General features: G+C 38.4%; 1 protein-coding gene across 27 annotated transcripts in view; it reads right to left on the bottom strand.

The window, feature by feature from the left end:
• Positions 1 to 679: 679 nt before the first annotated feature.
• SLMAP (sarcolemma associated protein) overlaps positions 680 to 22,153 on the bottom strand; it is a 109,688-nt gene continuing 88,214 nt past the window's right edge. For 9 of the 27 annotated variants that reach the window (XM_063121301.1, XM_063121304.1, XM_063121312.1 and 6 more), the window contains 7 exons: positions 20,944 to 21,069; positions 20,324 to 20,398; positions 17,815 to 18,135; positions 15,120 to 15,237; positions 11,289 to 11,460; positions 7,493 to 7,627; positions 680 to 972 (listed from right to left, as the gene is read on the bottom strand). In XM_063121301.1, the coding sequence (XP_062977371.1) occupies positions 883 to 972; positions 7,493 to 7,627; positions 11,289 to 11,460; positions 15,120 to 15,237; positions 17,815 to 18,135; positions 20,324 to 20,398; positions 20,944 to 21,069 (1,037 nt within the window). In that variant the 3' untranslated portion in view covers positions 680 to 882. Of the gene's footprint in view, positions 973 to 2,051; positions 2,142 to 7,492; positions 7,628 to 11,288; positions 11,461 to 15,119; positions 15,238 to 17,814; positions 18,136 to 20,323; positions 20,399 to 20,943; positions 21,070 to 22,153 lie in introns of all 27 variants that reach the window. The other 18 variants (XM_063121308.1, XM_063121310.1, XM_063121311.1 and 15 more) reach the window with 5 other exon arrangements.

Raw genomic sequence — 22,153 nt, 5'->3', positions numbered from 1 at the left:
ATAAGTGAGTGGAAAAATCATTTCTATAATGTGATATGTGAGAAAATATGTTGGGTTTTATAGTGTCTATATACATGAGATTTAATAAATTACATTCAAACTAAAAGTTGGATCACTGCACTATATCCATCAGAAAAATCAAGATTTTGCTCCCAGAAAAACCTTAGTTCACTCAGGCACACACATGCACACACCTGCACACAAAAACAGTCTAGACTGATGCTTTCAATTCAGTTTCTTCTAGAGCTCTTTAAGGCTGACAATGAACTATACTAGTTCCCAAGTCATCAGTAAAATAGGACCTTTACTGAAGAAAAATGTTTGTTTCCATCAGAAGACTTGGAAAAAAGAAAATTGATCCCAATAGCTCAGTGACTCACAGCAAGTAAAAAATAATAATGGTATGTTAATGTACAAATAAAGTCAAACTGAAAGGCACTGAGCACACTGCATCTGCTTCCAAGTATTTAAAGGATATTTGGCATGGGTGTCCAAATCAGGGGGAAATGCATTGCTTTCAATCTGGCAATCAGACTCTTATGTAAAATATCCACACACCTAACCACCATAAATAATTTGGTACCAAGAAGCCTACTTTAGGCCACCATAACAGTATTTAGAACTCCAACATACTATCTTAAGAATTACATGAAATTGTAAGCAACAATATTGCTCACGATAGAATGAAGTAATAATTTTATTCCCTCTTTATAGACAGATACATTTTGTACAGTTTAAAGCAATGACCCTACTGCTGTTCTGAAGCCAAACTCTGTGGTACTAAGAGGTAAAAAAAAGGAACAGGATGAATCTGTTTTCCCCCTGTATGTGAATGATGCCAGCTTCTAAAGGGAGGACGGTGTATGGATTCAACAACAGTTCTCATGGAGAAGCTCTGGTTAGGCCTGGGTACAGCACCATGGCTGTCACAGCAACCAAAGCTGCCATCACAGGCATCCAAGGCCATTGTCTCTGTGTGGGAAAAAAAAGAAAAGAATCAACATCTCATTGTTTTAGTGGACACTAATTAATTCACCCCTGGCAGCCCCTAGAATGTTTCCCATCTGTTCTTGAGTTTGAGAAATTTTGATTGGGCATCAAGAACTTAAACAATGTTCATCTAAGTAAAGGAATTCCAATGGACACAAGTCCCCATGATGTGACTTCATTAGGTTAGCAGTTATATAATTTCATCGTTCAATAGAATTTTTCCTGATAAACCATTTGCATTTAATCCACTTTGTTGCTTGTGCCAAAGTGAAGGTAGATGCGAGCCCTGCCAAATTATGAATTCTTCTTAGGTATCTTCCAATACCCTGCAACAACGCACGAGGCAGTTTACCTGTTAACATTTCACAATGCATGTTAACCTTTTCTTGCCTAGGTTTGAAGCAGATCTAAAATGCATCGGCGTTAATCTTAGATGTATGTTCTTCATCTCACCTTTTAACTTAAATTTTGACCATCCAGCATGAAGAACATAATTCCCTATAGAGGGTCAGAATCTTACAGAATGCATTTTGGAAGATACTAGAAATCATTGCAAGCTTAGAGATGGGAAGGCAAACCCATACTTGTTGTTCTCCTCTTGTTCCCATTCCCCCACCCCATTTTTTTCTTCACCACAGTATTGAGAAAAAATAAAAAGCATTCAAATCCAGAGAGAAATTTCTGAATTAGTTGAGGATAAAAAGGAAACCAAGGATCTAATTTAAATATGCAAACTCCTCATTTGTTAAGTTTAATTAAATAGTTAGGTTTTCTTCCAGGCCTTAACTCTGCAGCATCTCACAAAAGACAAATGTGTGTTAGAAGAGGAACAGAAACAATTAGTTTACAACAGGACACTGTTAGCACTAAGCACAAGGAAAACAGACAGATGTTAAATGATTAGTTGGTTTGGTTTGCCAATATTACACACAATGGCTTATTAAATGAAGGGTTTGTGTCAGGTAAATAAATACCTGCTTTTCACCATGCACTGTTTTACAAAAATGGCACAAACAGGTGACAGGGACGAACATACATGGACTGAATAGTGCTTGTAGTACCTTTCTCTACCACAATGGGCTGTAACACCAAAACAGGAAAGCCAGGATTAGGCCGATGAATACGGCTGGGACGGGTGGTAATATGGAAGGCTAAAGGGAAGGGAAGGGATATTAAAATCATTTTGTGCTATAAAAATCAATTAGGTAAAGATGATTTAGATAGGGGTGAGTTCAAAGATCAAGTTTTGTTTCAATCGAAACATTAAAGACATCTAACAAGACACAACTAGTCTGGTATACAAAGTTAGTACACCACTGTACAAAGTAAACATGGATATTGAAAAATAACACATTTTTCTCCTAAGGAAGTCCTTATTATATTGAATTTATTATTTTACAGCAAAATAAGACTTAAACTCATTTTGCATTTTAGAGGGATTCCCTAGATGGAAGAATACATTTATATTTTATATGCAAAATAATTTTAGTGGTTCAACTCATATTCAGGAAATTCAGATACCAATCAAGATTTTCTATTTGATGTGTAACCATTTAAAATTATCTTCTTCAAATATACCTTTTCCTTCTCTATCTTACAACTGCATTGGAATTTAAACTCTGACGTCAAGATTATTTTTTTACGGGGGGCACTTTACACAAAATTCTTCCTACACAGGTATCACCTCCATGTAGGAAAAAGAAGTATACCAAAAAGTGAACACCACTGGTTCCAAAGAACACATTCACATATTTGGGTCTGATTGCCTTCATACTTCTTAACAAATGAGGATATCCCCTTGTATACTGAGTACTCTGATGATAACTTTTGCGGACCAAATTTCTTTTTAGTAGACAGAAGAGCAACTTTCAGCACTTTATGCCTTGGCACAGATATGCCAAAACACAGCTCTCTGTGTGCTGCTTGAGTCCAAAACTCTGTTGGCATCCATTCAGATTCTAAAACAGGAGCTAACTAACCCAAGTTGACTTGAGGCTATATCAGTGCATGAAACAGTTACACCCCCAAAGCACTGTGCTGTCATTGTTTATGATCTAGCAACTTCATCATGAGTTCTAAACGTGCTGAAGCTTCTCATTCTCTTCTCCAACGTAAATATGTGATGAGCACAATGGGATGTTTCTCTCTCAGTGAAGAGAATGGGAAGTCCTTGAGTACATGGTATTCAGGATCCTTGCTGTATTGGATTTGGTTTCAGAAGAATGGTGGGCAGGTGTGAATTTGGCCAGAGACATATGCAGTATATAATGCAATGATTAGTAGCATAAGTACACTGGTTTGTTAGAGCAGTTGGCCAGCTCTATGATTTTAAGCTTGGTTCTCATAGCTGTACTCAGTAGGGCTGTGCATGATTCGGCCTCGGCCTGGAAATTCTGAGGCTTTGGCAGCCATTTTACACAGCAGCCACCACATTGTGCACAGCCCTTGTGTCAATGCTGAGAAGTCCTACAACTCCCAGCATGCCTTATCAGGGAGGGAGGGAGGGACTTACTGGGCTCCAGGAGCAATGGGTGCTCGTGGCCTCACCCCTGCAGTTCCCAGTAGATCGCCCACCCGGTCACACAATTAGGGCCACAGGAGACCCTGCATCGCTCCTCACAGGGTCCGCAAGCGCCCCACAGCTGCTGGTGTCCCCTCAGCCCCACCAGCTTCCCTCTGCTCCTCTCCGATGCCATCCCTGAATGTGCGCAGAAAGGATCTGGTGCACAAGGGCCATAAACCAAACAGCCAGTTCCATAAACCAAACAGCATTTCAAGTCCCTGCTGTCAAGGACAGTGCTTAGTATTTAGTGGGGATTGATACAAATCCTCAAGTTCAGTCTTGACAGGCCTTTATGACCCAAAAACATAGATAAGAACAATCCCATTTTCTAAAGATATGCTAATCTGTTCCCACAATAGCAGCCCATTAGATCCTTTAACATAATTTGCCTTCATATTTCTCATCAGAGCAGCCTGTATGGCAAATGGCAGCTATGGGTGAAAAACTCAAGTAACTGGAAGATCCAACAGGTTATAATAGCAAGAAAAACAGTGATTAAGAAAATGGAAGTTGCCAGCAAGACAAACAGCAACGAAATGCTTGTCAACAAGAAGATTCTTAATACAAAAATACCTAGTAAGTGGAAATACAGGATGGTACATGCAGATTTCATGTAATTTATGAGTAGGACTTAATTGAATGTGCTATCTGGTTCATATCATATATGCTAATTCCAATTCAATTATCTGAGTGTGTTTGTTTATGTAGCCAAAAAGGCAGCAACCATGCACACAAGAGAGATATCAGCTGATGCAGGGGAGTCCCAAGGTTTACATGACTACGAAACATGCTCAGAGGCCACAGAATGCTGATTTTAGTGAGCAACCCCCTCCCCCACCATTTTTTTTTTTTTTGGTGGTGTGGGGGGCAATAGTAGACTGAGTGGAAAATGAGGGTAGAGGAAGACACATTCATATAAAAATGGAAGAAAGTACCATGTCATTGACCTGGTTTGGATGTCTCAACGACCCACAGTTTAAAATGTGGGTTGTTGTGAATGAACGGGAGTGAGTGAGCTTGCTGGCTCCCGCCCAATTGCCCACCCTGTCCCTGAGATTAGTGTGACATGTAAACACAGAATGGAGGATTGTTGGGGGAGAACCACCCAGACTTGGAAACCATGGTTAAAGCTAATAAAAATAGTCACATATAGTAGGTGGTTTTTTATTCTACTGCTATCTTTTAGGCCATATAAAACATGCAGCTTACAGGAAAAAACAAGAGAAAATCCATTTAGACCTGAGGGTTTCCAGTAAAGTAAAAGAATTTGGGAGCTACATGTTTTATTATAAACTCATTTCCTCCTAAATGGCGATCTTCTCTTTGCGGAGTATTTTTCAAGTTGATGAGTTAACTGATATGGTTCAAATTTAAATCATCCACTCTGTCCGTACAGCTACATTTCTAATCATTTAGACATTAGGGAATTCTAATACCATTTCAAACCCTTTGCATATTGCCAATCTGGAAAGAAATTTTTTTTATTCCAAAAATGGCGACCGAGAGCTGCCAACAGAAAGTTCTGGATTCTCCCAGCAAGACGATGTTAGTTGGAATGTTCAGGCCCATTTGATCTTCTTATATGACAGAATCATGCACAACATTTTTATGACTGAAAGCAAAATCCATGAGGATTCTGTAGGGGAAATCACTGAGTAGAAAACAACATCTACATAGATTCTGCATTCTATCAAAGTATTTTCCACATTTATTCTTTCATAGGTTGCAGCCAGCACTTCCTGTACTGTATATATAGCACATTGAAATGGGCTCCAAGGGGAAAGCAGCAGATGAGAACTGCTGCTGAAATTTATTTCTGTTGTCGATGCTTTAACTGTAGTGGTTCTATATTTTATCTTATGTTTCAAGTTGCTTTTAGTAGAAAAACAATCAATAAGAATTGCTACCAAGAAATGCTCAAACTGCAAGCTTATGGAGACTGCAAGTGTTTTCCCCAGTTCCACTGCATATACTCAGAGTTATATAGCAGGCTATAACAATTAGATTCTACAACCTCTATAATTGAAAGACTTCAGACACCATTGGAGCTGTCACTGCTGACTGAATTCTGCTTGTTAACTTTAAATTAGAAAAAAAGATCATTCTAGTTAATGAGGAGGATCCTAGCGCATTTAAATTCAGCTCCTCGCCAATGGAAGCAAAGAAGAAACATGAGCAGTCACCCAAGAAAGTATTTGCAGAATCATTATGGAAAATGATTAACTCAATCTTTGTTTTTTAAAATGTTTTTTGACATGTTTTGCATTGGTTAACATAAACAAAGTTTACTGAAGCAAGGTGTTTAAATAACTGTATGTATGTAGTTACAGTTAGCTTATAAGGAAACAGATAACCGAGACTAAAGATGCAAAGGAACAGAGATGCTGGTGAAGTTCTCCTGAGGCAGGCTCATTAAAAAACTTTGGGGGCTTGTTAAACCCTACCTCAGTGGAGACGTGAGCTGTACAAGCACCTATCTTGTGGTACTAAATTCCATGATTTAGATATGCGCTGTGTGAAGTACTTTATTTTATCTGTCGTGAAATTCCCACTATTTAGCTTAATTGAATATTATGAAAGATCCACTTTTTGCACACCATCCATAATTTTATACACTTCTATTATTTTTTCTCTTTACTCGCCATTTTTCTAAGCTAAAAAGTCTCAAGCACTGTAACCTTTCTTCCTAGGGAATTGCTCCAACCCCTTAATCATTTTGGTTGCCGTATTCTGGACCTTTTCCAACTCTACAATATCTGTTTTGAGTTATGGCGAGCCAAATTGTATACAGTATTCCAAGTGTAGTCATACTATACATTTATACAGGGGCAGTAGGATAGTGGAAGTTTTATTTTCAACTCCTTGCCTAATGATCCCCAACACTTAATTTGCTTTTCACAGCCTCCACACACTGGGTCAACATTTTTATCAAGTTATCCACCACAACCTGAAGATCTTTTTCTTGGTCAGTCACTGGAAGCTCAGTCATCATTAGTTTATATGTACAGTTAAGATTTTTTATCCCAATATGCATTTGTTTACATTGAACCACATTTGCTGCCAGTTTGTAGAGATCCTTTTGGAGATTTTCACAATCCCTTTTTGTTTTAGCCACCCTAAAAAAATTGATGTTCTTGGCTCCCTCACTGTTCTCCCCTAACTCCAGATCATTTATGAAACAAGTTTAAAAGCACCAGTCCCAATACAGACCCTAGGGGACACAGGTATTTATATCACTTCATTGTAAGAACTGAGCATTTATTCGTAGTCTCTGTATTCTGTTCTTTAACCAGTTCTCAATTCATATGAGGATGTTTCCTCTTGTCCCATATCTTCTCAGGAACCTTTCATGAGGGACCTCATCAAAAGCCTTTGGATGTCTAAGTAAACATTCTTTTCTCCCTCAGATTAAAATATGAACAGAAGAACTGCTGACTCAATTTTCCCTTGCTGAATGTAATGCAGCTATGTGACACTGTTACCTTCAACAGGAGGAAATCAAGAGTTTGCAGGGGCAAAAAGCAAGGGGAGGGGAGGCCCACCTGCTGGGCTTCCCTAGACTACCCGTTTTTTCACACCTGGACTTCTTTATGCTGGTCCCATTTAATATAAAGGAAATTGTCTTTTGTCCCTGCAAGCACCCACAACACATTCGCTCCACAAGATTATATTGGGGGCAGGGAGGATGCGCCAGGATTTTTCTGGAAAAACTTGAATAATTTCTGAGTTAATCCAAGGTTAGTTTCCCAAAGCTCATTCATATCTACTCAGAAATACATGGTCTATCTCACAACTTTGTTGGGCCAGTGACTGCATGTAGCTTGTGCACTTTGCAAACATCCCCCCCCCCCAAACCCTGATCCTTTATCTCTAATATGTATGGTTCTCTCAGCAGAACTGAAATACCCAAAATTGGACACACACTTTATACCAACTTACATGGTTTCCTTTTTCTTGTAGCAGCTTCAAGTTGTCTTTACACTGTTTGAGTTCATCATTGATTGATTGCTTTTCCTGCTCAGTGATTTCAAACTTCAACTTCAGATCTGAGAGTATGGTCTGTGTCTTTTCATACTAAAGGCAAAGAAAACACATATCTACAGACCCATTTAAACTAGATATAAGTAGTTAAAGTAGCTTTTGGATATGTTCCTAAGCTTTTATTTAATGTATTGCACTATGTTTTAATATAAATATTTGGGGCAAAACTTAATTTGGGATTTTTTGTATATTATAACCAAGGGTCAAAGCAAAAGCAAATGCATGAATGTGTATCCATTCTCCTGCACAAAGACGCCTGATGTACCAGTGATCTTTGAATATGATTATCGGCTGCTGTTAAAAGGTAAGTGTCAAAGGATAACACAAATTTATCTTCAGCCAGAACTAGACCCAGCATCTCCTGCTTCTCTCCCCAGTCATGGTGAGGAAGTACAATTCTGTTGTTTTGTGTTACCAGACATTACTGGGGGTGGGGGGAGGAGGAAGGGGGGGTTTGCAGATTTTGACAGGTACAACTTTGCTCTAATATCTAGTTCTGGCTTTATTTCTCAAATAAAACTGAACACTGATATTTATACATTCCATTTATATGTGGTATCTATATCGTAGCTTTTCAACTTTTCACTAGATGCCTAGAACACTTTCTATAAACCCTTGTCTCAAATTAAATGTTGTACTTCACAAATTATTCCATGATAGAAATGATTTATTAATATAGATTAAAGCTTTTTATCAGAGTCTTCACATCTCTTGAACTCATAAGAGTTCAATATGTAAAATGCTATTCAAATTCCCAGAAGAGAACCTAAGGTTTAAAGTAAATCTAACTACCCATGAGGTTGTTTTGCTGAAAAAAACAAAAACATCACATGTTATTTGGCTCAGACTTGTTTTCTTTGGGGAGCTGGTGTTAATGAAATTGCAACAAAAATGTTACCTAGATCAAAAGTCTTTCAATTTTATTGAGACATCTTTGCAGAAATCTTATTCAAATTCCATTGAATTATTAATACTTCCTAACAGAGAAAGATTCATGCCTAGTGTGATAAATAAAAATACAGCCATTCCTAAAATGCTTAAATCAAGCTCATAAGTAAGGTCTAGGAGTCAGACAATGCATTTTGTCCTGCAGTACAGATTCTTATGAGCCTATTTGAAAAGGTGTATACATTGTTCATGGTATACACCAGCATTTTATAAAAACTAAGAATTACTTTCTTCTTTAACAGAAAGCCTCTGTCCAGACATTTCACAGGAATAGTTGCTCAATAATGAAGTGTGGGAGTATGGGACAGCCCTGCACCAACTTCACATCTTAAATCATCTAGCCAGTGCAGCATTGGACCCATTCTTTCATGCAAATCAGCAGTTAAGCAAAACGAGTCAGTTACTTCCCCAGCAAAATATAACCAAAGAGCATCAACACTAAAAAAATTATGAAGACTGCTCTAATTCTCCTTTTCAAACAAAACGCCCTACCAGAAAAGGCTATTCTCATTTTTATGGGCCTGACACATATTTCATCAGTGCATTATATATTCCCGTTTTACAGAAACCTTACTACAAGTGTATGAAATCAACCACGCAGTGTTAAGGCCACTACATATATTGCCATCTATGAAAACAAACTAAAGGTTTAAATAACAAATAAAGTGTTCTGAATTCCCTGTAGAAACCAATGACTTCTCTGCTAAAGCATGTATCACTGCCACTTGGCTGAGTAAGTAATACCATTGTATTAATACATTTAAAAAACTAATATGTTGAGAAAATGTACAGTCCCACTAGTCCCCCATATAAAATAAATATAGAAATGAAATCCAGATGGCAGTTGAAATGGTAACACAAGAAGGAATGGAAAAGTACAATGGAAATTGTCAACCCATGCTTCTCTAGTAATGTTAATGAAGGAACAAAATATCCTTTGAAGGTTCTTCACCTGCATGGTTTGTGCATGAGTCACTTCTGGAAGGGTTTTAATATTTTATGCATTTTCTATCAAGCTCTAATGCCAAAGGTTCTAAATAAAAACTACACATGATCACCATGATTGATGTGCATTCCTAGTAGTTAAGGAAAATGATTGCTTTGACTACAAAACCAATTTGAACAGTTAGGGCTCAATCCTATGCATGTTTAGACAGAAAAAGTCCTACACTTCCCAGCATGGTCAGCTGGGGCATACTGGGAGTTGTGGGACCTTTTGTGTCTAAAAATGCATAGGATTGCACCTTTAATCTGCTTATAAAGATGACAGTTGTATTAGAAAAATCAAAGTCTTCCTCAGGAAGCAATGAACCTATGCTCTGTTTCTGGTGCAGAGAGGAAAGGAATGCTTTTACTCTCCTCCACTCATTTTTTTAAAATTCTGGCAAGAGCATGATGCGCAATAACCTGGTTCAGATATGGCAAAGTTATCATGAGATGATTTATGTCATTTTCCTATGGGGAACGTTTCTTAGAAATGTTTCTACATGTGGCAACAGCTACTATCAAGCTGTTCACAAGCATTCAACCTGATGTTGTATATACCAAGCATCATCAGCATAGGAGCTCATTCAGAAGTAACGTTCCTCATATGAAAGTAGCAATAGAAAAATCGACTCATGTAGTGAATGTGGGAACTGGGCTTTAGTTTGAGCACTTGGCAGTTGAATTGTTCACCCTTGATTACATCCAGAGAGAGATATTCATATTTGCCCTAACAGAAGGAAGAAGCGAAGGGGAAAAGAAATAGCAAGTTCATAATCACAGACATTCTACAGTGAATAAGCATTAACAAGCAAGACTTAATTTTAGAGCGCTGGACTGCACATTAACAAGTATAAAAGCATGCCTACGCACTCAGTTTTTAGGCTGAATGCACACAATACTTTCAGATAAGCTGAGTCAGGCTTTTGATTCCCCTCACCCTCGCCTCTTTAACAGCCACCCCTGCAACATTGCTTTTCAGACTCTTTTGAGTTCCAAAAGCAGTCTGCCTCATAATGGCCTTGTTTGCACACAATACTAAACGATGTTTTAAATTATATGTATGAGCCTCAGGGCTTGTATGCTTCCCTCACCCGTCTCCTCTCTATCGTGGCTGAGATGAGGAGACCAGAAGCTTTTGCTTTGTTTTCAAGCAACTGCAGTTACTTCACTATGTCCAAACCTGGACAAAACTGTGCTTGGTCTTAACAATGGTTTAGGGAAAGAAGCAAACTTCAAACCATGGTTTATGATCCAGGCTTGTTTCCCTAAACCAGACCAGATGGGGACCCTCTGGCCCATGGGGATCCCCATCTGGTCTGCCAAGTTCTTCCCCAGACTCAGCCCCCTCTCCTGGCAGGGAAAATGCCTTATCTCTGATCAGCAACTGATAGCAGAGAAAAGCTTTTCTCTGCTGAGCACTGAAAAAAGTTCCCCGTTCCTGTTCTAAATCAGTTAAGACAAACTATGGTTCTCAGTTTGGACAAAATGAGTAACTGCCACTAACTGAAAATAGGAGTAAAAGCTTCCAATCTTCTCCTCATGGCCATGCTGGAAGAGGGGAAGGGAAAGGCCCAGGCTCAGACTTAATAGTGTAAAATTGTAGTTTAGTGGTACATCTAAACACAGCTAATGTGAGGACTGCTCTTGGAGTAATGGGGTGAGAAAAAGAGTGCCAAGATCCCCTCTGAATGGCCAGCTTTTAGACCTTTTTTAAAAAGCATACAAAAACCCATACAGATGAAATCAATTTGATATCTACCTCATTTTGTGCATCCTTGACTTGGTTTTCTGCCTCATTAAGGAGGGTTTTTAGACTAGCTGAATCCCGCTGATGTTCTTCTTTCAAAGAACCCATTTTATTTTCAAGCTCCTTTCTGGTCAGTTCGAGAACGCTCAAGTCACTGGTAAGCGCTAAACTCTGCTGCTGAGAACTGCAAAAGAAAAAAAGGGCAAGCCCCAAGGGAATACTATATGTTTAGAAACAAATGCTTTTAATCAATGTTAGCAACTTCCCCTCCTCAAAATCATGTTTTATAACTTCTGTACAATACTATGAGTCTGCAATATCTGCCATGACTGAAGAAATTATTGATGCAGTGCCATACAAATGAAATAACCAAGTTCCAACCAAGCATTGCACTTTGCTTTTGGAAGCAAAAGGAAATATTTTCTACATAACTCTTAACCCCAAAAACGACACTTAAAAGTGTAGACAATGGTTCAGTTTGGACATAACACCAACTCAGTTTAGTGTTGTGAGACAGAGCTGAAGTGAACCTCACCCCCCTTCCCCCTCCACATCTAGAACAGCCACGAGGAGGAGACTGGAAGCTTTTGCTTCTGTTCTAGATTAACCACAGTTGGCAATGTCATCCAAACCCAGACAAACTGTGGTTATTCTAAAGCATGATTAGCTGAAGTTAGCCAATTTCAAACCATAGTGGATGAAGCTGGCTTGTTTAAACTAATCATAGTTAAGATTAAACATGGGGTCCTTAACTTTCTATACTGGCTGCTGGATCTCCAAGCCCAAAGACTGTGCCTGGTCTGAAAAATCTTCAGACGGGGATGCTCCCTCCTATGTCCACAGAGTCACATCCAGGGAGAATATAGACAATGCCGCTGACGACAAGGATGTCAAATTTGACTGATAATCCTCTCTGCCAGACTGCAGATAAAGTGATCTTCGTTAGACTGGAAGTTAAGGCTGAGATGCCCGAGGAATCTGGAGGTGTCCCAAGGTGGTCAATTCTATAACACATTGGGACATAACTGCAGGTTGCCAAGACACCATTATCAATGGTGAGATGAAATCATGTCAAAGTGGAGGCTGGGATTAAGCGGTTGACAGTACTCCCAAGGTGATAAAGGCGCAGGTGATATCAGTCAATCTTAAGGCGATACAGCCCCTGTGGTAAGAATCTCTTTCATGCTCCTGCCTCCAATCTTCCTAATAAGAATGTTGCGGGGAAAGAGACCATTCCGAGCATCTGTCCCAATTGGACATTGGGGACTGACAGCATTCTCTCTGATATGAGGAATATGAGGAATATCAAGGTGGCTGTCCAAGCTCTTTCCTATACGAACTGGAGGTATTCAAGCCCGGGGATATCTCTCAGAATTGAAAGTCATTTAGAATCCAGATACTCAGAGTTGGCCAATTGACTCTGCTCAAACTGGTTGGTGTCAAGGAGAAGAATATGATTTCACCCTCCAAAGTCGATGGTAAAGATATAGGTTACAAGGTTGGTATAGATGATATTGGGGACATTGGTATAGGCAAATCTAGAAGCAGCAGCGGCTGACACTGATTTCTTGGAGTGATCTTTAGCCCCCTTTTTTATCTTATTTCCTCTTTGTTTTCAGGGCATCTAATTAAAACTTTACACTTTAGCCTTTTTTGCAAATTTCTTAACAACTGTAACAACCGCTGAGTACCGTGGAGTTGGTGGGCCAGTATGGGTAACCTGAGTATCCTGGGCTGGGGATACTATAACAGTCAGGTACATAGTGGCCTGAGAGGCAGCCAAAGCTTCAGTAGAAAGACCTGATTGTTGGGTCTGGGGCATTTTCCCTTTAGGCTTGTCCACCATCATTTTCCACAGTTCAGCCTGAAGTCTATCCGCACGGTTATGTCAAGCTTGTTTGGTGAAAGATTGGCAGCACGGAAGGTTTCTACAACATGTTCTTCCCCCAAACCCAGCAAAGAGAGACAGCGGCCTTCTGTATGATAGAATTTAGCACTGCACCTCACACATTTGCAAAAAGGGCCCTTTGAGGCCATACACCCCAAATGATCCTGCGACTGTGAAAGAAATCGCTAACCAAAATAAACAGAATCAACAAATAATGGTAAAGATAGAAAGAACCATAGTAGAGAAGAAGCTAAGGAATAAAAAAACTTCAGCAAGTGCTAACCAATGCAGTCTTTATAGACCGTGTTCCTAGTGAGGCTCGCATAATGTCAGTTGAAGAAGAACTGAGGGAACAGGCAGAACCTACTAGAGACATGTGCACTGGGGTGGTTGGGGAGGGATTCCCACCTAAATTCCTCAACCATAGAAAATTCCTGAATTGAGGCTCCACACAGGCGCAGCGCCCAGATGTGTGATGCACAGAGACCACGAAGAAGAATCTTTATTGTCAAATGGGAAAGAAAAACAGGAAAGTGGGGCGGGGTCAGTGGAATGTCGTACTTGGAGGGAATGACTGGCTGGAATCTTGAACAGTTAGAAAGTGATATGTTACAACATTTTGCTGCAGGTTCCACTTGCTATAATTGGATTTTAGTCAACTCTAGTTAATTAAAACAATGTTACAATCTAGTCAATCTTTGCAATGTTAAATAAAAAGAGGATATTAAATCTTTGTAAAACAGGTTATTAAATCTTTGTAAAGAGTGTGAGATCTCTCCAACACAAGGGAAGCTACTCAGAAAACTACTTTAGGCGTAGCAAAGGACTTCTTGTACATTCATAGGACATGACTTTTTCTTTGGATAGCAGACTCCATCCCATCCTACTTCTGATGCAGCATAGCAGCAGCTGATCCCAAAGCCCTGGCGGCTGCATGAAGCTAGTCAAGGAATTCTCTAAGGTTGGTTAATATTCACTGCCCTTTAAGTCATGTAGGAAAAATTAGTCATGTGGAAAATATTTATACAATATGACCTTCATATTTTATTGAAATGCCTTCTGTTTTAATTCTTACGGCATATTTTAGGCAGTATGGGAACATTATTTTTTACGGAGGTAAACCAAGATCAAAATATGTCTTAAAATTCTGCTGTTAAATAGTTTATTTTAAACTCAAAATTTTATTTTAAACATTAAGAAGACACCAGCCTCCATTTATTTTTCACCCTTCAATATTCCCTCCCCAAGTGCTGCTTAAGAGCAACTATCCTATCTAGTCATTCCCACAACCTTGAAATAAGGAAGACGGGGTGTCATATGACATATGTTTCTGGAGTATATGGCAGTCAGCTCACAATGTGGAAGGTCACCATTTCTGTTGTTTTTATACTGTTTTTTAATGTTTTTAAATTTTGTATACTTTTTAAATGTTTACTGTTTTAAACTTTTGTAAACTGCCCAGAGAGCTTCGGCTATGGGGTGGTATATAAATGTAACAAACAAATAAATAAATAAATAAATTTCTACTATTTCACAGCTTGTTCTAGAGGATCTTCATTTTCACTGCTTTGTTCACAGAAGTCTGAGCATTTTCTAGAGCTGAAGAACCATGTTTGAAGATCAGGGCAACTGTTGATGCTAAGCTGGTGCCCCTAATGCCGGGTTAGGGCTCTATTTTAAACCGTCAGGAGTGTCTGTGAGCAGTACTCAGTACTAGTAGTACTCTTTAGAACTGGGCAATCCCTGGGAAGACCAGGTAAAAGACATCTAGTGCTCCAGATGCATTACATTCATCTCGATCAAATCTGCTAACAAAACAGTGCATGAGAGGCCAAAGTATTTTCCTTTAAAACTTATGTTTTAAAACCAGCGTCTACCTTACAGTATATGTGTAAGGACCTTCTTCACAAGTTCAACATTTGTGGGTATCTCCCATTAGATTCAGCAGCACTTACTTATGTAGCTCCTTCTCCTGCCGCTGAAGTTCACATGCAAGCAAAGAATTCTCCTTCTTTAAAGAAACGCATTCGGCTTCAAGAACAGTCCACTCCTTTCTCAACTTTTCAAGTTCACCTATAAGCAAGTAATGCTATGTTACCCATTAAAACTGACCGAGAAATAGCTGTTTTCAATTGTAATGCCAACAAATATGTTTACAAATTATCTAAATGTAGTTGTCACATTAATAGTTATGCCTATTTAATGGTAAAAATGGAAGTGTCCTCATAGTAACAAATCAGTATTACCCTAGGCTAAAGTAATTTTCCACATGAAACCATGTACTGTTTTGGGAATTACCACTAAAACATTACAAAATGTATAATTACCAAATATCACAGTAAATCAAAACATACTGATCAGAACCGCAAACAACAACAAAAAAATTCAACTTCAGGGCAGAGCACACACACACACACACCATTCATGAGACCTATAACACTGCAGATACACATGCAAGATGCCGTCTTTCAGATGTCATCAATAATTTGACAGAAAAAGCTAGGCATCAATTAGACTCTGTGTGTGAATGTGCATGTGTGCGTGCTTGCAGGGGGAATGGGGGAGAATGTTCCAAAAAGTACAGTACAGACATCCATCTTCTGTGGGCTTATGGGATAAGTACTGCCAAGAAAAAGACAAGAAACAAGGGCCATTGAGTGGATAGATACCACGTGTATGGTGGAGCCAAAGTATTAGAAGCTTGAATAGATTTTGAAAAAAACTAATCACTGCAATTAGCACTGAATGAAATTATATAACTCTTGCAGTGGCCAGATGGATGTAACTACAAAAAAAATTTCACAGACCTTCAGAAGTAATTAGCACAAAACAATAGCTCATTTGTAGGTGCAAGTTTACATATATGCAATACTTTGCTACATTATTAATATGTGTTATATATTTTTATTATATGTTAGTGTTGTGATGTATTTTCTTCAAATATTGCATTATAAGTTTCAGCATCTTCATCGATTTTAATTTTTGCTCTGGTTCAACCTAAACATCAGCAGTTGACGTCAGAATATTTCATGGATGATATGTACAGTCAAATTAAGATTTCTATGCTACAGTCTATTATTGTAGCTTGCCTAACATTTCATATGTTTCCAGTGAGTACAGGGGGCAGCTACTCGAAGAGAAAGCTGAAAAGCTTATGTGTATAACTTCATACATTGTGCTAGGGATTCCAGCTAAGGTGACTACATGCTACATGGGATCACTGATGGATCCCACTGGCCATTGCTGCAGCAAAGCTTCCTAGGGAATGGCCTCGTTCAGAAGACACCTTAAACCATGGTTTTAACCACGGCTTTAAGCCAGAAAGCTGGGCTGTGTTCAGAACACACCTTAAACCACGGCTTTAAACATGGTGAATAAAGCAAAAAGCCTTATTCAGTGTGGTTAAAGGTGTCTTCTGAACACGGCCCGGATTTCCGGCTTAACCACCATGGTTAAAGCCATGGTTTAAGGTGTCTTCTGAATGGGCCCAATTGCTTCTGACACTGCCACATTTTCACAACATGTCGTGCTTCCCCAGCTAACAGCTGCTGACAGCCCTGTCCTCCAAGAATTTGTCTAATCCCCTTTTAAAGCCACATGAACTATAGACTTGGTTCGCACATAATAACAATCCATCAGTTTAAAAACCATTGGATTGTCATGCATAAGTGGAGATGCGTGCCTCTTTTGCTTTTAGCTTACAATACATGCTCATCTCCTTCATAGATCATGGAGTATGATATGCAAACCCGGACTGCTGGGATGTCTAGGGACTAAACAACCCATCAGTTAAACCATGGTTTGTTGTTGGGGTAAAGCTGGGTTGTTTAGCTCCTAAACAACCTAGTGGTCTGGATTTGCATGTCATACTCCACAACTTACAAAGGGATTGATTGATTGTGGGTTGTGGAGTAAAAGTAGAAAATCATCACGGCTTTAACAAGCCGAGGTGACTTGTTTAAGTCACGGCAGGCGCCAATGCGTGAGGAGCACGATTTGCCTAATTACTTGCCTGGGCATGGCTTGTTGTGTCATCTGAACCTGGGAAGCATGGTTTGTTTGAGAGGGAAGCAACCTGCAAATAACTCATGGCCTGTTCTTTGGGTTATTTGAGGGATTTTTCTCCCTCAAACAAGTCATGCCACCCAGGTTTGGACAAAACAACAAGCTGCGCCTGGGTGAGTAATTAGGCAAAACGGTGCCTGGGCCTGGCACACATTGGCATGTGCCATGGTTTGTTTAAGCCATGGTGATCAAACCAGAAGCCAGTGTGAAAAATTACTTTCCTTTGTCCTGAATCTATTGCCAATCAATTTTACTGGGTGACCCTGAGTTCTAGAATAATGTGGAAAGGAGAAAAATATTCACTCTATTCACTTCCTTCACACCATGAATAATTTTATAAACTTTTATCATGTCCCCATTAGTTGTGATTTTTCAAAAAGCCCCAAACTCTTATCATTTCTATATGTTAGCTCTAAAGCAAATTTAAACACCTGCACAATGCCCCCTTCTCAATTTAGATTAAAATTTATCTCAATTTATATCATGGTTAATCTGAACTACAAGATATCATAAAGCTTTGAAACAATAAAAGTGTAAACACAACACTTTATACATGTTATTCAATTATCCGACACCAGTATATACCTTGTAGACGCTTGGCTTCCTCTCTCTGCTGATCTTCGCACTGTTGACATCGTAACTGAAAATTGGCTTGCAGACTGACAATCTCTTTTTCATATTCTGAAGCCTCTTTGCGCCAACGTTCAAGTTCAGCCCTTACTTTCTGAAGCTCTTCTTGTAAAGCAGTGACATCTGTGTCCCTTTCTGATGCAGCCTTTTCAGCCACTTGTTGCAGTAACAGAATTTCACTCTGAGCACTAAGTAATTCATTCCGAGTACTGGAGATCTCATTCTCCTTTTCCTCACGAAGACGTTCAATATCTTCCTGTAGCCGCTGCAGCTGAGCTGTAAACATTTACAAGAAATTAGATTTTCTGAAGGAGTTAAGTAGGCAAATTCATCTCAGTCAGGTAAAGCTGTACACCTGACTAAGCCTGACTTAAAAGAAAAGAGGAGGAGAAATCTTTATAGGAAATATGCTGCAATACACTGATTTAATGCCAGCGCTTCTGACATCCCAACATAACACCATTGCTCAATTAAATTCAGTTCAGGGTTTGAAGCATTTAGACAAAATTGAAAAGTAAGGTCAACTAGCAACTGTTTGGTGAATCAGTATTAATAATGTGACACTTCAGTACTTTCTGGATTTAATTTCCCTCTGGCCTCAATGTTTACAGTTGCCCTCCTCCCAAACCATGTGTACTGTATATACTTGAAACTCTCAGTAACACTTTAGGCTTTGATGAAACAGACTGTAGTCCACAAAAGCTTATGCCATACTAAATTTGGTAAGCTTTCCAGGTGCCACAAGACTCATTTTGCTACAAGAGTTACAGAAAGAGAGATGTGGACACAGCATTATCATAAGGAGATTGAAACTGAAAGAGGGTTCAATGGAGACTTAAAAAGATGACAAACTGCGAGATAAATAGAATTAATTACAAAAGAAAACAATAGAATTTTATGCTTCAGTGGTTTAGAAAGAGTATTATGATACAACACAAATTAATGGTGAAGACCATACAAAGTGTCACTATTTTTTTTTCTGAGAATTCTAGTCCTAACTTTTCAGTCCAAATGATAACGTCATTTGGATTAAAAAGCAAGAAACCTAAGAGCTGGTTGGGTTACATGCTCTTGTACTATTTTTATTTTTTTTTAAAGCTGAAGCTGTTTTATATTTAGTCCAAATAATTGAAATGTTTATCTTTCTTCCTCATTATATTAAATAGTACCTAAAGAGCTAATTCTAATGACAAAAATACTTTGCAATATTCATGAAGATTATGTGATAAAAGCCCAATCCAGCTTAATATAAATGAATCTTATTGAAACTCGTTAACATGTTAATTGCAGTTAACATAAATGTGATAGCTTCAATGATAGCTTCAAAGTTAGTCATGACTACAGTTTTATGGGTCAAATGTTACTGAAAGAGACAGAATAAAAACTTGACTTTTATTTCAAGTTCATTGGTGTTATTTAAGTAAACAACCTAATTTTTTCTTGATTATAATATATTATATATTCTTTCGTAGGTAGGCTTCCTTGTCTGTCATGAAATGTCTTGTTTGCACCAGGTGAGGACCTTTTTATTTGTCTGAAGATTGGTAATTTGGCACTGATATATTACTGACTGCTCTGTTAGGTTTCTAATTGTTTTTAAATTATTGGTAGCCACTCTGAGAGCATTCAGCGAGGATCAAATGATCCCCCCAAATTAATTAGTAATATTGAATGAAAATAGTAATTAACAAATGAAATTTGTTAAATTTTATATGGAAATTTGCTCTAACTAATTGCTTAAAAAAATTCTTCTTCATAAGCTGGCATTATCACAAACAAATAAAAGTTTTCACATATGCCCCTAGGCTTCTTAGACCACCCCACCTTGCTTTCTCTTTTGAATGCCCACCCCACCATCTCCAGAGTTAGGAAACTTTGGGAGCAGCTTCCAATACACTGCAATGCAAGGAACTGTAATTCACATGCTAAAGCACTTCGGCTTGCACACAGTAGTAGTAGATGATAATACAAACGAAGTATAGAAGAATACTTTGCGTTAGTAATAAGCGTTAGTGCAACGCTTATTACTAGAGATCTACCAGACCATTTTTACCCTTTTAAAAAAACAAACCTGAAGCTTGAGCAGCGTAGATTTTGAAATTTCAGAAAATTTTGAAACTTCAAAAAAGTTCAATGTTGGAGCTTTAATAGCAAAACAATATTTTTATTTGCTCTGTGCCAAACAGTCTCCTATTGCATTACAGTCCAGTGCCAGTTTATTTGGTCTGTGAAATACCCTGCTTTTATTCCATTTGAATCATCCTAAACCTCTTTAATATTGAAATAGTTTTTTTTGCATTCACTCCATTCACTGATTTGTGTTAATTTGTCCAACCATTGTTCGGCAGTAGTTATTTTGTTCTGTTTTCAGAATTCTCATGAAAATGTTAACAATTCCTTATCCTTTTCCATCTGTATCTTTTCTATTATATCTTTTGCATAGCCTTGAAGGATTTTTTTTTACCTTGGAGAACTTGGATTTGTTTGGTGGACTCTTCAGCTTGTAATCTATAGGCTTTTCTCTCGTCTTCCAAAAGAGCTGTAAGCATAATGAAAATATCTAAATATTTAATGCCTTATTTATTAATAGTTTAAACATTAAAAAGTAGCTTATAAGCAATTCATTAAAGTTTAGTAGATCATTAAAAATCAGTCAGAGCCAACATAAGTAAATTAATATATTTAAATGATTAAATTATTCTGCTTGTTGTTAATACATTTTAAGGTTTTTTACAGTTTTCTTCAGTGCATCCATGATGTCATTGTGTTATGAAACAAAATGAAATTAGTTATAAAGAGAAGTGGTTTATCAAACATTTAAACTTAAATTACATTGAATCCTAAACTTGTCTACTTAGAAGTAAGTCCTAACAAATTCAATAGGACTTACTCCTAGGTAAATGAGTATCAGATTGCAGCCTCAGACAAATTTTCCCCTTCATTGTGAGGAGGGTATAAAACTGTACCTTGCGTATAGATTAAAAATGACCAGGCCAAATAGATTTAAGTGTCCTTTTGGTTACTAAAGTACTTGGACACACATTTCCTGGGTACTCTGCAGATTAAAAGGAATCTTCATCTCACCTTGCAGTTCAAAGCATTTTTGTTTACTTGTTCTAGCTAGCTCTTGGGCTTCAACCAGTTCCTTGTGCAGCTGCTGAATTTCTTGTTTAGTCTCAGTTTCTGACTGTGCACCCTGCAATTCATCTGCTAAAAGAACATTTGTCTTTAACGCATCAGTTTTAGTAATGGCTTAATTTCTATTCTCTCATGAAGATAGGACCGTAAAGAGTCATGCAAAATTAGTTAGCTACACATCATTGAATTAGACAAAGGTTAAGAGATAAACATTGTTAGGATGTCAAATATCCATACACGCAAGTTCTGCATGCAGGAATAAAGTGTAAATCAGCATGGAATAATGTATGCTGGTAATTCTAATCACAACATATTCTGTAGTGTTACATTTCAAATCTGATAAATTTTTCACAACACCAAAAATAACTTGAATACAGCTGATATTTCACTCCAGTTGCTAATTTTATTATTCTTTCATAGTTTCTTACTCAAGGATAAAGTACTCAAGATGCCAGATGCCTTGAAGGAGACATGGTGAAGCCTAATAAGACCTGGCGGACATCCCTTGGGCTCCTCTAGACCTCCCCTTCTATTATCCTAGGAAGCATTGACATTTACTGACTCCTTGGCACACCTGAACTTTCAGTTATAAGAGGTGGGAGTAGTGAAGCCTGGGGACATATAGGGCCAAAGTATGCCCAGTTCTCATACATTTTTAGAACCCACTGGAATGCGATAGGTCTTCAGTTAACTCTAAAATGTTTCTGTCCCAGCCAGAATCTGTAAGAATCAGAATCCTTCTCTTGGTCATTGCTCTTGCCAACTCCTTGGTTTCCAACTCCCTAGACATTATCAGACGAATTGAATAGACCAATCATATTCCAGGAAGATGGTGATTTCAACACAAGGTGATGTTTACACTTTTTAGAGGAAAAAAGGTCAAACGTTTGAAAAGGGCAGAGAAAATGTCTGGGGAGGGACATCAAGGTTTAGTATGCACCCAAAACACATACTTAAGAACATCACTGCCATTCATTCCTGTAGGAAAAAGTAAGTCACTGCATGTGGAGGCATAACTGTGATACACAATTGTACAACTTTACCTCACCCCCAACCCCCACCTGACACCAAGTGGTCTGGCTTCCAGTGAGAGGTACCTCATTGGAGTGGGGGGCACAAATATTGTATGCAGAGCATTAAAAGGTGTATAATGGAC

This window comes from Elgaria multicarinata, chromosome 3, assembly GCF_023053635.1.
Source record: "Elgaria multicarinata webbii isolate HBS135686 ecotype San Diego chromosome 3, rElgMul1.1.pri, whole genome shotgun sequence".
In the NCBI taxonomy this organism is placed as follows: Eukaryota; Metazoa; Chordata; class Lepidosauria; order Squamata; family Anguidae; genus Elgaria; species Elgaria multicarinata.
This window is presented reverse-complemented; position numbering and strand designations above follow the sequence as displayed.